Raw genomic sequence first — 16,649 nt, 5'->3', positions numbered from 1 at the left:
TCTTCTTCTTGAAATAAATGAAATTGTCCAGAGAGCTGTTCCAAACGAAATTTATTTTTGTTTTATACTTGTGTAAACAAAATGACAAATCTGTCTAAGTCTAAGTTCTTGTTGGATTTATTGACGGTTGGCAACAAACATTTAGTAGCATTACCACCACTTATTAGCATGGAGTGTGGTTCGTGATGGACTATCTACTTAATAAACATATATATAATTTCTAAGGAAAAAAAGGAAACAAAACAACAAAAACTACATACTTATACATAACTGTATTCTACCTGTCTATATCAGACACACATTCACCCTCTCTATGTTCAAATTCTATGAAATAATTTAGTTTTCTTTAAAAATCTAATAATTATTTGTATATGTTTACTCCCCAAATTCTTCCTCAAAATATGAATATCTTCCTTAATACATTCAAACTCTCTCCTCATATATCTTCTCTCACTTTAATATGACATTCCAGTATAACATGTTCTATTGTTTCATATTTTCCACAGTAATCACATATGCCAGTAGTATGCTTTCGAATTTTGAAAACTGTATAATTAAGTCCTGTATGCCCAAATCTTAACCTTGTTATCACTCTCTCCTCCTATTTCGTCTTCCATTTCTTCTTTTTCCTACTATTTTCTTAATTTTATAAAACCATCTTCCTATTTTTTCTTCATCCCACCTTTTTTCCATCAAAAATTCTTTAATAATACTCTTTTCTAAAACTCCCACATCTTGACTGAATATTGAGGAGGATTAAATGCCTGTCGAATTTTTGGTCCCTTGGTATGGCGGCATCGAGCCTCGACACGCGCTTCGCGGAAACGCCTCCTCTCCTCCCCCATGAACCAAATGGCTTTCTATACTCTCCTCCCCTAAGCACATATTACTGACAAACTGCCGTCAGCAGCTCACACATGTAAGTACCCTTGTCTTTTTTTGTAAAATATGTTATTTTGTGATTGTTAACTGTGGACTGCCTACTTCAACCATTTAAAAAGGTAAGTCGTCTAGTTTTTCTTTGGGATTTTTAAAATAAATATAAAATTAAATCAAATTAGACTAAATAAACTGAGTTGAAAAAAAAAAAAAAAAAAAATATATATATATATATATATATATATATATATATATATATATATATATATATATATATATATATATATATATATATATATATTAATTGCGTTTTAAATCTGTGTTGACTCATTATTGTTATTTGACTTATTCTAGGTGTTCAATGTCTTTTAAGGTCAATTTATCATAATGCTCCATTAATAGTCATTTTATTTTATTCACTCATTTATTTTATCTCTTGTAAGTTAACTAAAATCGTTTTTATAGAAATTATTTTTAAATATTTCCACCAAATGTAGGCGTCTGACACTAATTAGAAGTCCTTGAAATCTATCGAGGTTTATCTTTTAATCCGTGTGAACTAAGGGGATTGCTTCATAGCTGATGGCTATTCATTCATTTAAAATATGTTTTCGTTTAGTTTTCTTTCAAAAGAACACGGAAGTGGCGTCATAAGCAGGAAACTTGGGGACTTTCCGACTGACGTCGCTCTCGGTGAGCTCTATAAACTTGGAAAGAACAGTATCTGTGTGGTTTACCTTCTGGTCGGGTATTTCACAGTGTTTCCTTTTTTTTTGTAGATAGTTTGAGTTCATTTCTTTACTGAAATTCAATAATACTGCCTAAAATATCTGTTTTGAATAGCAGCGGAGCTGGGCTTTAGCTAGCTAACAATCGTTGAGCATCTAGGGATCGTTTGATAAAATATATCTTGCGTTAGTACTTTGTCTAGTTTTGACTCGGTTATGAAATTTACTTTATGTTTATCACTATGTTAAAATTAAATGCAACAGCCCCTTGAAAATATTTAGCAACACAGCGAAGCTAGTATTAGCTAGAACTAGATGCCTTTCAGGATACTGTGAAGGAGGTTGTCTTAGCTTATGTCCTTATTTTTGGACCTTAATTAAACGTTTAGCATATTCACAGTATGAGACATGAGGTGTGTGATGCTTAAAAAAAGAAAATAAAAAAAAGATCGTTCATAAACAGGGACACTCCTTTTGTTATTCGTATATTTTACCATCAGGGTGTACTAGGCAGTGTCCTAGGGCCCCAAAGTACACGGGGGCCCTTCTTAAGTTTTGTACGTTCCAGTTGGTTGTAATAATACCGCCTGTTTATTTATTAATTTATCCATGTTGCCTTGCAATATTTAAGTTTATAATATATGTTGTCTTCTTTTTTATGTAAGAAAGAAATGTGGGAATTCCTACTTGAAATTGTAAATATTATTTTTTTGTTAAATAAAAAAAATATATAAGTTCCTGGGGGCCCCATAAAAAAACTGTTTACATGTATAGTTAATACAACTATTCATTATTTGGGCCTGTTAATTATGTTTTTTGATTAAAAAATCCTTCTGCAAAAATACCATCAGAACGCTTATAAAATTAAGTGTGACTTGGATCAGTCCTTTTGCTGCAAATGTTCAGAAAGGTCCAAACATATGGAAGAGGATTAGGCCGACTGAAAAAACAAAAAAGTCAATTGATTTTTAAATATTATATTATAAGGAGACTGGGACACAAACTCGACTAAAAACTTAACCTGGAGGTAAAAACCTAGTAATGAAATATATGCTGTGTAAAAATTTACAACACCCTAATAATATTTACATGTAAAATTAGCAGGAAATTGTTTGATGGAAGGGTTGGCTTTAAAATTCCTTTCTAGGTAAAAGTTCACCCAAGTTATGTTGATCCAGTCATACAGCTCAATATAATTGATAGCCTGATGATCATATTGATTCCCAACAAGTCCAGCTGCACTGCTCAGGAAAATATATATATATGAGCAACATAAGCGTGTAATGAAGCCTGTGTAAAATTTAGATCTTTTTGCATCTGTTGATAATTATTGTGCTTGTAAAACATATTTTTACTAGAAATAATTAAACTAGTCGATTTTTTTTTTTTTTTTATATCTTTATAGAAAAGTAAAAACATGTAAGTCTTTGCTTTCAAGATCACCTACTTCCCTGTAAGTTTTAACTTTCAAGTACAAACATGTCAGGATCTTTTGGTTAAATGATTAATGAGTGTAATGTCAATCACACTTTTAAAAATCCTTCCAGATGGATGGATTGATACCATGTTCTGTCATATGAGGATTCCCGGTCAATACCCATTTATCCCTTTAGTTTATTCCCTTATTTTATCCCTTTAGTTTTGTATGAAAAATAAACTTTAAATTACCTCAAGGGCGTGTATCCCTTTAGTCATATACAAAAAAAAAAAAAACAATAATTACTTACTTTTTAGTGTTTTTGAAGCGTATGGCGATCTTACCTTAAATTGTTTTTGTTTTGTTTTTTTGTACCTGACTAAAGGGATACAAAACCGTTGAGGTAGTTTAAAGCCTATTTTCTGTACAAAACTAAAGGGATAAACGCAAATTTTGACTATGGGTATACTGGTCTGACAGGGTGTACTCATCTGACAAAATGGCATTCTCCATGACCTGCAGCTCAGGAAGGATGATAAGAAATATTTTCAAATAGCTAAAATAGTTTGTGAATCAGATGACTGACAGTGCTGACTGACAGTTCTATAAACAAGCAATCCATGTCAATTTAGCAACACTGGTAGTTTAAAAAAGGTGCTATATTGTTCCAAAGTTGCCTCATCATCCAATACATATGATGACTTGATGTAATTGGATATTTTTTTTAATATTATATTGTATTGATAACTGTTTGTCTTTTATGTTTTTCTGCAGATTCAAGAAAACAACTGAAGAGCGACTTCCTTTTCTTTAAAGATTAAAATATATTTTAATTAGATTTTCAGCGTTCAATTATGGAAGCCTAGACACCCAGAAAAGGGATGTCTCAGAGGGGGGGAGGGGTTTGAGAGCAGATATTCCCAGGTCTGTGTGTGTGTGTGTGTGTTTTTTTTTTTTTTTTTTTTATTATGTTAAGCCTCAAAGTAACACATATTTTACCAGGGTTGGTTATGTCTGTAGCACTGGTTGAAAACAGTGAGCTTTTTACTGATCCTGGTTGATCTGACCTAGGATCAGTCTCATAGTGACAGAAAATAGGGTTGGTCTGATTCATCCTGCTTAGTGCAATGTGTTTTGGGGATTTTGTTAGACAAATTTTTCATTTATGCTAGTTTTGGTAGTCTGCCATGTTTGTCCCATTAAGCACAGGAGAAGATAAGCGAGGGTCCGAGGATATGCTGAAGAAGAGCCCATGATTTTCATGCTAGTCTATCTTTCCTTTTCACTCTCATCATCTCATCCTTTTCGATTCATTTAGATTTATTGGTATTTTCAGTTTTGTGTGTGTGTGACTTTGAAGTGTGGGCTTGTTTGAATGAGTGAAAGACCTTGGGTTTTTTCAAACCCCTCTCCCTCTCAGGGACATCTCTTTGTTTCCTACTTAAAAAAAAAAAATCCGACAATGGAAACTCTTGTTCAGCTAAAAAACAACCAGTTTTTGATGGGACTGTGTCGTAATGGGCCACCTCCCGACCTACAGTATGACAACTCCTCAGGTAACTTTAGACCTTTTCTCTTGCAGATTTATTAAATGTATTTTTATCTATTTTGAATTCTTAATCTAATATGACTCTGTTGTTGTCTTTTTTCCACAGAACTCTATCGCATCTCTACTTTTGCCCGTTTCCCAGCTTCTCCCGTTACAGAGCGAAGCTTGGCGAGGGCAGGCTGGTTCTACACTGGTGTGGGCGACCGGGTGCAGTGCTTCAGGTGTAATGTGACAGCCGAGGGCTGGCAGGCTGGGGACTGTCCCACAGAGAAACACAGACAGCTCTCACCTTCCTGCTCCTTTATTCAAAGCCTCCCATCTACCACCAACCTGCTCTCTTCGTCTCACTCTGCTTTCTCGCCACTTCGGATCGCTCCAGCTCTACCAGTAAGATCAAAGACGGCTTACTCAAATGATGGCGTAAAGGGTCTGCTGGGTAAAAAAAAAAAAAACATTGTTTAAAAATGAGCACCAATTGGACTTTGTTCTGTCTCGTCCAGCTTCCAGGCCCTGCTGCTCCTAACCCATCAGTTAGCCAAGGTGAAGAGGCAGTGGCTTTCCTAAATACAGCCTTCACTGCTTTGCCGCCCTCTAGTCCCCTGAGCTCTCGGGGTGTGGAGGACATGTCCCACCAGAGACCAACGTGTCACAACCCAAGCATGCGCAGAGAGCAGGACCGTTTGGACTCCTTTCACTCCTGGACGCTCTCCATCATCACCCCCTCAGAGCTCGCCAGGGCAGGTTTCTACTACCTGGGACAAGGGGACAGAGTGTCCTGCTTCAGCTGCGGTGGACAGGTGGGCATCTAAGACGAACTAAGGACCTTTTTAATGGTGTTGGGTTTAGTTTTTTCCTCCCTGTTCCTGTACACAGGATGCAGAATAATGGATAGACAGATATTTAAGACTTATGCCTCCATCTTTTTTTCACATCTATCTAGATTTAAATTTTTGGGACTTGCCCAAAATGTATTTAATTATTCTTCATGTAAGTGCAATTATTTAATGCCAATGACGGACAAGAAAATCATGGGGTTTCAATGGGAGTTTCAATGATACGGTTCAGGTATTTTAATAATATAGATATTATTTTGCAGCATGTTTTTTTTTTAATTGGCAATGAAATGTTTGTTTTTTAAGAAAAAAAAAACATTTTAGGTTACATTTATTAGTGTTTTTTGCATGTTTTATTTGGGGCTAATTTGAAAACAGCTCTGCTTGTTTTAGTAAATTCTTTTAAGGTGTCCATATTTGGTCAACATGACATTTAGAACAGAAAACAGAAAAGATAATTTTTTTCTAAAAACAAAAAAATATATATTTTGCTCCTTAGACTTTCTAAAAGTGGGATTTTATTTTGGAGATGTTGATTTATGCATTTGCCACAGAGTCAAGTTTGAGGGTGAGGTGACCCAGAGTTTGTGCTTTGGTTTGCAGCTGAACAACTGGGAACCGGGTGACCGAGCTGTATCCGAGCACCAGAGGCATTATCCAAACTGTCGTTTTGTCAGGGGGGACAGAGCCGATAACGTGTCGCTGGCCGGTGCTGCAGCAACGGTTTCTTCCCAGGTACCAGCTGGGGCCCCTGGCCTCACCAGCGTGTCCAACCCATCCATGCAACAGAGTGATGAGAGGCTTCTCACCTTTGTGAACTGGCCGTCTCGCATCCCGGTCCGACCTGAACAGCTGGCTAAGGCTGGATTCTACTATGTAGGTAAGGAAGTTATCACCAGCACGGTTCGTTTGGGTTCAAACTTACTAGAGGGACACAGGCTTGTTTTGTGATTCTGTTTTCTCATCCAGTGACCAAAATTCAAGTAAGTAGTGGTTTCGAGTGGAAGGACATGAAGAACTGTAGTTTTATTAGTAATTTTCTTAGAATTGTTGATTCAGTCTGAGTGGGAAAATATTGCTTGTTGTCATAAATAGACCCAAGGCATAGTCGGGGATTTTATGAAACAGTGTTGAGTTTCACTTGGAAATTCCATATAGATGGACTTTTTATGGACACTATGAAAAGTTTGTAGTCATATGACAATTTAAGTTCCCCAATGAGAAAGAAAAGAAGTTGCCCAGTTTGGATTTGTCACCTGTAATAACCCTACCCCCAAAAGAAAATCCCCCTAAACCACATCTCAGCCCAGGTCTCTCTCTCTCTCTCTCTGTGCCCCTCAAGGGAGAAACGATGATGTCAAGTGTTTCTGCTGTGATGGAGGCCTGCGATGCTGGGAATCTGGGGATGATCCTTGGGTAGAACATGCTAAATGGTTTCCTAGGTAACCGACATATGTTTTAAAGTTTTTATCTAGAAAATTGCTGATTGTGGAAGATGTTTTATGCCCTTTTTTTTCTTCCTCTTCAGGTGTGAATATTTACTTCAGGAGAAAGGACAGGACTTTGTTCACCAGATACAAGCTCGATTTCCTCGCCTTTTTGAACAGGTTAGGAGAGAGCAGCGTTTTCGTTTTTACTTGTATTATAGACATTTTGTTCAGTTTTTTTTAACTGCTCCCTTATTTTAAATCTCCACAAGCTTTTAACAACAGGAGACAACAACTCCAGAGAGTTTGTGGATCCGCCTGGTGAGTTGAAATCCATATTTTAGCATAAAAGTACTACAACAAAGGTATGAAATGTTTATTTACGTGTCTTAACTTTTGCTCCATTCAGTTGTGCATCTGGGTCCAGGAGAGGAGAGGTCTGAAGATGCCATCATGATGAACACCCCTGTGATCAAATCTGCTTTAGAGATGGGCTTCGATCGCAGTCTGGTCAAGCAAACTGTGCAGAGCAAGATCCTGACGAGCGGAGAGAACTACAGGACAGTCCAGGAGCTGGTTTCAGATCTGCTCAGTGCTGAAGACCAGAAGAGGGAGGAGGAGCGAGAGATGCTGGCGGAGGCCATGGCGTCAGGTGCTAGTCGGAGGAATGGAGAATGTGATCCATTCTGTTAGGCACATTTATTTAATGTTTTTTTTTTGTTTTTGTTTTTTAGATGGTTTCACGTTTGTGAAGAGGCACCAGGCTGCATTGTCGCAGCGTCTGAAGAGTGTCGAGCCAGTGCTGGAGCATTTAAGAGAGCAAAATGTGTTGTGTATGTTAACTATTTGTTATCGAAGCCAGTATTGGTCAGCAGATCTCTAAAAATGTCGGAATCAATCAAATCTGACCTCAAGGGTCTCCTTGTCTGTTTCTGTTAACCCTGCAGCTGCTGAGGATTACAGCGGCCTCATGGCCCAGACTTCAGCCCAGCAGCAAACAGCCAGGCTGATCGAGCTTGTCCTCACCAAAGGAAACGCCGCCGCCGAGGTGTTCCGCAACTGGATCCAGAAAAACGACGTCCACCTGCTCAGAGACCTCATGGGTATGACTTTTCCACAGGATACCAGCACAGACTTGAAAAGTATGGAATTTGGTTTCATAATTTTTCCAACTTTGAACAAACTGAGTTTGTTCCTATTTATAATCGTAATGTTTAATTTCTGTAAAAAAAAAATTAAGGAGTTTTTGTTTTGTTCTGTGTAAAGAAGGTATTTTATTCCAAGTTTACAACTTTATAAAGTTCGTTTTTATCTTCAGCTCACATAAATGTCACTTTAATTCAAAAGCCAAATTGTAGACAATTTTAAATTTCTTTTTATGCTGGTTTAAATATTAATAAATTCTTATGTTTTATTCTTGAAAACAAAATGGATGTATCCCAAGCTGTGGTTAAAACAAAATAAGGCCCTACATTGGCCTGTGGTTTTCTATTGTTTTTGTAAATAGGAATACATATCAGTTTAACAATTCTGAGAAGTTCAAGTAGCGTAAATAATAAAAACTGAAGACCCACAGTCTAATAAAAATGGGATTTTAAAAATGCAGTTTCTTGTAAACAATTATTTTGGGAACCCCCACATTTATTCCCACGTTATAGATTACATTTACACACTCATAATAACAGTTAATCCACCAAGAACTGGCTGAGAATTAAGAAATGGAAAGTCCTTGGCCTGATCAGCCTATTACTAGATCTGCTCGGGATTCTGTTGGATGACTTGAAACAGAACCTTTATGAAAGAAACGTCTCAAACATTTTATAGATGAAAGTTAAGAATGGAGAAAACTTTCCCCTGACTCATGTCAGAGAGGCTGTTCAAATGTCTCACTGAGGTTTTTTCAAACAAAGACTTAACTTGTGGGGTTTTTGAACCTTTTCTTCAATAAAATAGGGGGGTGGGAGCAGAGATGCATTTTTTGTAAGGTTTGCACATTTTGGAAACAGTTTTTTAATTATTATTTCTTTAGAGAAATAGAAATCTAGAGGTTGAAACCAAGGGTATCCCGTTTATTCCAGATGGCAAAAAACAACTGAAAGTAGTCATTAACCATACTGGTGATTGTAAAAACCGACAGGAAAAAAAAGATAAAACCTTTAAATGAAATAAAAACTTTTTTTTCTTAGACAAAGGAACAAAAAAAACACTCTTAAAGTCTATTTACCATTTGTTTGATCAAAGCCTGAGCTTGACATGTTTTCTTTTCCCCTTTCAGCTCAGTCAAGTGAAGCTTCTTCACCAAGCCAAGATCTTTCAGGTAACAATGTTTTTCATCAGACTGAATTTAATCACCAGCGAGGCTCTTTTTAAAACACTATAACATAAAATGCATGAAAACAAATGACATCTGCTTTGCCTAGAACTCTTAAGTAGTCAAAGACCATCCATTGTGATGTACTTGTCACAAAATATGTATTCTTTGTTGCTCAGGTATTAAAAGTACATTTTTAGTCTGTTGACCGTGATGTCAAAAAATATTTGAACATGTATTAAGTTCTTACATTTCCGTTTTACAACTGATTATTTTCATTCAAACACATTAGGAGGTGTGATTACATGTATATTTATGTATATATATATTTTTAAGTTTGTGTTGTACTGGGGTCCATTTCACAAAGCAGGTTTATTCAACTTCTGTTTCTGTTGCCGTAGAAACATTCTGCCCAAAGCTAACCTGGTACGAAGCAGGTTTTGTTAAGTAAACTCTGTCTTCTGTCTCCGCTAACCTTAGAGCCTATCACTTTTTATTTCCTGATATAGTCAAATTTTCCTCATAGTTCTGTGCAAACAATAAAAAAAACAAAAACATTTTTTATATTTTATCCTCACCTGCTGCCTCATGATTTCACCTAAATAGATACATTGATCCACTACCATTCCAGCAATAAACTAGTTTTCCCCGTAATGTTATCGTGGTTACAACAGGCTATGGCAGGCGATTTAGATATGTATTAGTTTTAATGAATATGTATTTTGTATATCTGAAATACATATTTTTTTGAAAAGGAACATTTCAAACAAAATGAAATTCTTCACATCTAGAATAAAATTATATAAAAATTCTGTTGAAATGAAATTCAGATGTCATTATTCCTATTGTTACTAGTCATAATTTGTGTCATTTTGACTATGAAGAAATGTATCTCAGATACAAATTAATAGTTAAGCAGATAATGTATAAACATCTCTATTTATAACTTAATTCTCACTAGTACAGTTTTGCGTTTTTCCTTTCTGATATTCTGCTTCTGCTGCAAAAACATAATTTAGAAAATGTTACCAGTTCCGTCTAGATTGTGATTTTGACCAGGAAGAATTCTATTTTAGTGATCTACAAGTGGGACAACAGAGAGGAGAGTGCTTTTAATAAATGTACAGTCATCCTGCCATAGCCCACTTCAAATTTGAGGATTAACTCTAGCAGCAATCTTCTCCTTTGCAGCTGTAGTGCTCTCACCAATTTATTTTTTCATTTTGTTAAAATCTCTAAACTCAGTGGGGTGAAAGAAGCACTTCCTGATGCCTGTTGTCATGGTGACTCATTGAATTGGAGCTCTACTGATAATGGCTTTTCATACCTGCTACACACGTGTTCAACTCTGAGTGGACCTATTCAGAGTTGACTAAACTAACTCACAGCAGCTTTTATGAAACAAAAAAACTCAGTTTCTGATTTTAGATAATTTCAGAGTCTAGGGTTTGAGTCAGTCTGTCAAACCTGTTTTGTGAAACGGAGCCCTGGTTCTGTAAAGATGGAGATTAGGTTCTTATGGGCCCATTTGGCTGAAAAGTTCCCTTCTATACTGCAGACCTTCCAATGGAGGAACAACTGCGGCGGCTGCAGGAAGAGCGTACCTGCAAGGTGTGCATGGACAAAGAGGTCAACATTGTCTTCATCCCATGTGGACATCTAGTGGTGTGCAAGGAGTGTGCACCATCACTGCGGAAATGCCCGATCTGCAGAGGCCTTGTTAAAGGCACAGTTAGAACCTTCCTGTCGTAACATGAGGCAGTAGATGGTAGTGCTAAAAATCTTTAACAAATAGGGTTTTAATTGTTAGAGGAAATGCTTTGTGAATTTTTAAACTCAGAAAGTTGAGTATTCTAAGTTCAGGATTAGTCATCAGTTTACCCTGAAAGTAATTGTTTTTGCTGTTTATTGTGCAATATCTAATCAATCAGGAATTCTAACGAAATGATGAAAATCTATTTCATTTTCAGAAGTGTTGATGAGTGTTAATGAATTGCTGACATTAAAATAATGCCTCACTTGTGTAACATGTCTTCTTTTTTTTGTCCCGATTTGAAAGGTTGGTATTCTGTTATTTTTAGGCTCTTAACATGTACGTTAAAGAATTTAAACTGTCATGTCAGTCAACCGCTGATGGTCTGCATGTTTTGGATGTTGCTCTGTATCAGCAAACCTTAATCAAAAGCAGGATCAAATCTGACATGCAGCATAGCTCGTCTTCATCTCTTTCATGTCTGTTCTGTTGCAAAAAAAGCCATTAATCATAGACTTGTAAGGCATTTTTTAGCGCACATGTTGAAGAGAACACAGGAACATCTGTCAAATTTATGCAGTCCAGAAAAGGGTCAGATATTTACTCATTCAAATTGACACATCCAGACAGTCCAGATTGACCCATTTCCATCAGGCAGGGGCGGATCTAGAAAAATATTTATGGGGTGGGAAGAGGGGGGCAGGAATTTTTTAGGGGTGGCAATTTGTTTACACTGAATTTAATCACAGTTATCACAGTTTGGTGTTTCATGTGAAACAGTTCATATTAATAATACATCGTACAATGTGATCTCACTTAATAGGAGATAGAAGAATGATAACACTACTTCTAGAGGGGCCTTATGACAGGAAAGGTATCAAGGTAAGACACAGGTGCTGAGTGGCAGATGTGTGAGATTGACTGTCAGAGAGGCAGCTTTGCAGCATTTGCACAAGAAGAAACTATAGAAAGAAAAAGTTACCCATCATAGATCTATGGACTGAGCTGTACTAAAGTGAGCATAACTACACAGTAGAAATAAATGGGTCAAGGCACCCGAACAAGGTACTGGACATCTATGTACTGTTTACTCTGAACACACATTTACCACATTTGTTCCTCAGTAACTTGACATACAGCAGTTACGGCAACATGAAAGGGACATTTCATGCATGTAAATATGCTGTAGATAGAGCTGTATATGGAGGACCAACTCTGCCATATTTAAAAATAAATACAGAAATAAATAAATGCTCAATAAATAAATAAGCATACAATTAATTGCCACCAAAAATACAATCAACAAATAAATGTAATTAGAAATTATATTATAATGGCAGGCAGAAATGTTAAAAGGGCAGGCAGAAAGAAATAGCGGCAAAGAAATAACTAGGGTAAAAAAATACAAAGGAAGAATAAAACAGACAAAAATATGATAACATGCACATAAATAAATACTTTAAAATATAAGTAATTAAAAAATGAAGTTGAAGATAATAAATGACAAAAAAATAAATAAGGTAAATATTAAAAAGGCAAAGAAATAAAGAAGCCAATTAAAAGAGTTATATACCTTTATGACTAGCTGTATAATTTAATTTCTACTTACATGTATTTGTTGTTTGTATTTTTGGTGGCAATTAATTGTATGCTTATTTATTTATTAAGCATTTATTTATTTCTGTATTTATGTTTAAATATGGCAGAGTTGGTCCTCCATACTGCTGTATCAACAAATCAACAAAAAGGCGGGTTCTGTATGTTACATCAAAATCTCCACAAATCTGAAAAGAAGCAACATAAAAATACATTTTGCTTGTGAGTAGGTTCATACGGGTCATTTCTGGATAGTTTCATACTATATATACAAAAAAGAAAAAACAACACTGCTTCATATTAAGCAGGATTTACACCAGTTACACATTTTTAACTTTTAACACTTTTGGTTTTATTAAAGGAAATATCAGATTTTCTCAGGTGCAAAAACAAAATGTAACAGCTCTGTAAAGGCTCACCAGAGAGCATAACATAAAGTTAACATGACTATAACAGCTGAATGCAGTGATTTCCATGTTGCTCAGCAAAACGCTTCACAACTTTATTTAGATCCAATGCCTTTGTGCGTTTTGATTTGAGTTCAACCAAACTTTACAGTCTCTTTTCTGTCATAGTTGACCGCAAATATGTCTTTATGAGGCTGAGACGTCAGGCCTAACTAACATCATGGATAGAGGGATAACGTTCTGCAACCTGATTTTTATCATCTCAAAATCAGCATTGCAGCTATGCTAGCAACATTGGTTTTTCATTATGATTTCATTTCTTGATAGATGGTTGATCAGTTTTTACCTGTTTCATCCCGTGTCTCCTCTCCCCATCACCCCTGGCTCCCTCGCTTTGCCCCTGTTCTATCAGATAGCCATACATGTCAGAATAGCATACATATGGTAAGAGCGCATGCGCATTCTGCAGGAGGTCCGCGATATTGAGAGGAGTCGTCAGCTTGTCATACGCGAGAAGAGACACAATAAAAAGTAAGTAAATAAATTAAATTTAATGCTGCTGCAGCTGCAGTAAACTACAAAACACGCCCTGTTTAAATTCACGTCCCCCAGTTCCTTAATATTTTTGGGTTGGATAACATGTCTGCTAACTTGGATAGCATGTCGTGTATGTGATATGTTAACCTGAAAAGCCTTCATGTTCAGGAGTAAGACAGGGAAGTATACTGTCCTCTCACCTTTTTAACATCTACATAGATGAACTTAATGTTGGCATCCACCGTTACCAACATTAAATGAATCAGACGTATGAAAACGCAATTTTTACCCACACTGAAACTGGGGCAAAACCAGTGTTTCACTTTTGAAACAAATCCTTATCTTCATTAATGTATATGAAAAGCGTTCATGTTAATTTTGTTTTTATATGTGCTTTACATTTACACATATTTAGTTTATGCAAATTGAGGTTGTTTTTGGAACATGAAGGCTTTTCAGGTTAACAGATCACATACACGAGTACAGCCACCTGGGTTATGTATTAGTCACTGTCAGTGTGACTTTTGCCTCAATTAATAAAAGACAGGAGATGTTCTTGAGTCACTTGAAGTCCCTGTGTTCACCAGGCGTTGCCAGGAAGGACATGGCATCCACCAGTGTTGTCAATAAAAAATTGGGATCTCTCAATTGCATTTAAACTCGCTGTTGTGTTTTCTGCAGTATTTCAAGAATTGCATTGTTGGATGCACATGCATAAATATGTTGATTACAAGGTTTTTTTTGTATTAAATCGGAATAAGAAAGGATGGATATGAAGAAGCTTTCACTACAAACTTTTTGTTATTTATTTTAATTTTGTATTTCTTGTCCTAAGAGCTGATATTTCACAGAAATGTCATATTATTGCAGCACCAGTTGGCGTGTTTAGTAGCAGGAGTAGGTGTGTTTTGTTGTGTACGCAGCTGCAGCAGGGTATTATTATATATTTGAACAATTTGCAGTGTCTAATGAATTGTCTTGTTTAAATGCTTGTTGATGCAATTTACATGTTTTCTTGTGTCATTTATAGCAAACATGGAGTGCAAATGGGGGGAAGTCTTCAGTTTTATTTCTGAAGGCTCCTACCCATTGACACTCAACAGAGGGCAGAGGCAAACTTTAAGAAAGTATGCCGAAAAATTTACCATCCATGGTAGGGTTTTTATATCTTAAATAAACATAACATCTTTAACTACAATATTGACATAATATGGTCATTGTTTTAATACAGCTGGTGACCTATTCTACGGAGCCTTACCTGAAAGAAGGGCCATACGGTCCAAAGAAGAGGCCTGGAACCTCTTCAAGGAGTTTCATGCATCCCCCATGGGAGGACACACTGGCATTGTCAAAACACGCATTGCCATGTGTTCCCGATTCTATTGGCCTGGTATGACAGCAGACATTGAGAAATGGGTATGTAACAACATAGTTAGCAAAATCTTTATGGTCCAAAATGTCGTAAAACCTATAAACTGTAATGTTGTAAAGGTGTCTCAATGTGACCGGTGCCAAAGAGTTGGACCTCCCCTCCAAGTTGTCAGAGAACTTCAGTGCATAAAGGTAACCATCCACAGCAATTCATGAAGTTTACCACCTCTAGGACATTGTTGCTGATAACATTGTTGTCATCCCCAACAGGTGTCAGGGGTGTGGGAGCTGATCGGAATTGATCTGACAGGTCCCATGCCCCTGACATCTTGTGGCAATCAGTATATCCTGACAGCTACAGATTACTTCTCTAAATGGGTGGAGGCTTTCCCTCTCAAGACTAAGACCGCTGAGGAAGTCTGCCAAAAATTATGTTCTATATTTTACCGGCACGGCTGTCCTCAGCGTATTCTCACTGACCAGGGGCGAGAATTTGTGAACACAGTAAGCCACATTTAATACTACATATATTTTTGTGAAGCCTCGGTATATGTAAAAGGTTATAATAATGTGCTTCGTTGTTGTTTTAGATGAACAGTAGACTCTGTGATCTACTTTCAATTCAAAGAAGCATCACTGCCGCCTATCATCCTCAAACCAACGGCTTGGATGAAAAGACAAATGACAACATTAAGCGGTAAGAAAGTTATTAGAAAACTTACATGTTTTTTTGTTTTGTTTTATATCTCTTAATAGTTTCTTTTCATTGCAACATCTTTCTGTAGACTTGTATCAATATACAGCTTCTTATAGCTATGACATACCATAAAAAATGCAACACATAAGCAACTTTTACAAATTGGAGTATGTTCTTAGAACATGTATGAAACTGTTCTTCTAGGGCACTGAGAAAACTAGTCAACGACAAGCAAGATGACTGGGACATGTTTCTTGAGGCCACTTTGTTTTCCTTAAGGTCGAAAACCCACACCACCACGAAATACTTGCCATTTTTTCTGATGTATGGCAGAGAGGCTAGGTTTCCTTCTGAAGTTCCTGTTGACATGCCGGTACGATTCTGTTACATTACATGGGTTTGTACTGTTTTTGCATAGAAATCCGAGTTAAAATTTCAGTACTTCCTCAAAAACATACCTGCATTAGCCAACACAAACACTACAGTCTTCCAGATTAGTAGGAATGAGTAATCTGAAAATAACAGGTGAGACTGAGTTTCTTTTAATTTCAGTTTTTTAACTTAACACAATTTTTATAACTACAGGGGCATTGGTGATTTTGGCTGGTAATTGCACTGTGTACCCGGATAATACTTAATTCCTCCTCTACATCAGACATTCTGAACTTTCTTAATACAAAGTTTGATGTCTTGTTAGTTATATTTTGAATGTAAATGTGTTTGTGTTTTTACAATACAGTTGTCTTCTGTAGTCCTACCAGAGGACTACAGCCAAATTATTAAAGACAGAGACAACAGACAGCGGGACACAAAGATCCAGGTGGAAGAGAATGTCGAACTGGTTAAAAAAAAAATGAAAAAAGCTTTTGCAAACCGGGCACAAAAAAAATTAAAAAATTTCACGTTCACAGAAGGGGAGGAAGTTCTTCTATTCAACATAAGAAAAAGGGGTAGGAAAGGTGCCAGGATGGAGGCAGACTACTCTGGACCTTATTTTATCCATAAAGTGATAGGGAGCACTGTGATGTTGAAAACAATGGCCGGAAAAGTCCTCAAGACAAAGCATAGCATGAGTCGTCTGAAGCCATATAACAGAGGCAATGAGGGACAAAATGCAGGTGAGGGTTTCATCTCAGGTGAGAAG

General features: G+C 36.6%; 1 protein-coding gene across 5 annotated transcripts; it reads left to right on the top strand.

Moving 5' to 3' along the window:
* The first annotated feature begins 856 nt into the window (after nt 1-856).
* birc2 (baculoviral IAP repeat containing 2) lies at nt 857-11,171 on the top strand. Of its 5 annotated transcripts, none has more exons than XM_038273985.1 (13): nt 857-919; nt 3,799-4,580; nt 4,680-4,960; nt 5,074-5,370; nt 6,010-6,286; nt 6,749-6,848; nt 6,935-7,013; nt 7,106-7,154; nt 7,243-7,485; nt 7,568-7,666; nt 7,781-7,975; nt 9,109-9,150; nt 10,703-11,171. In XM_038273985.1, exons 2-13 carry the CDS (start codon nt 4,400-4,402, stop codon nt 10,894-10,896), a joined length of 2,037 nt encoding a protein of 678 aa, XP_038129913.1. In that variant the 5' UTR covers nt 857-919; nt 3,799-4,399; the 3' UTR covers nt 10,897-11,171. The 5 variants fall into 5 exon arrangements, with proteins under 5 accessions (XP_038129913.1, XP_038129914.1, XP_038129910.1 ...); XM_038273986.1 differs by lacking the exon at nt 857-919 and adding an exon at nt 1,493-1,572 and having other exon boundaries at nt 7,781-7,936; XM_038273982.1 differs by lacking the exon at nt 857-919 and adding an exon at nt 1,493-1,572.
* The last annotated feature ends 5,478 nt before the right edge of the window (nt 11,172-16,649 follow it).

The sequence above is a fragment of the Cyprinodon tularosa genome, unplaced genomic scaffold (assembly GCF_016077235.1).
Source record: "Cyprinodon tularosa strain WSP-4 unplaced genomic scaffold, ASM1607723v1 ctg9, whole genome shotgun sequence".
NCBI classification, from domain to species: domain Eukaryota; kingdom Metazoa; phylum Chordata; class Actinopteri; order Cyprinodontiformes; family Cyprinodontidae; genus Cyprinodon; species Cyprinodon tularosa.
This window is presented reverse-complemented; position numbering and strand designations above follow the sequence as displayed.

What these genes read in the sequence shown, in the direction of transcription:
- birc2 (XM_038273985.1), top strand. Translation starts at nt 4,400, where the DNA reads ATGAGTGAAAGACCTTGGGTTTTTTCAAACCCCTCTCCCTCTCAGGGA. An exon ending in ACAGTATGACAACTCCTCAG is followed by an intron (nt 4,581 to 4,679) that starts GTAACTTTAGAC and finishes TTTTTTCCACAG; the next exon opens with AACTCTATCGCATCTCTACT. An exon ending in CATGCTAAATGGTTTCCTAG is followed by an intron (nt 6,849 to 6,934) that starts GTAACCGACATA and finishes CTTCCTCTTCAG; the next exon opens with GTGTGAATATTTACTTCAGG.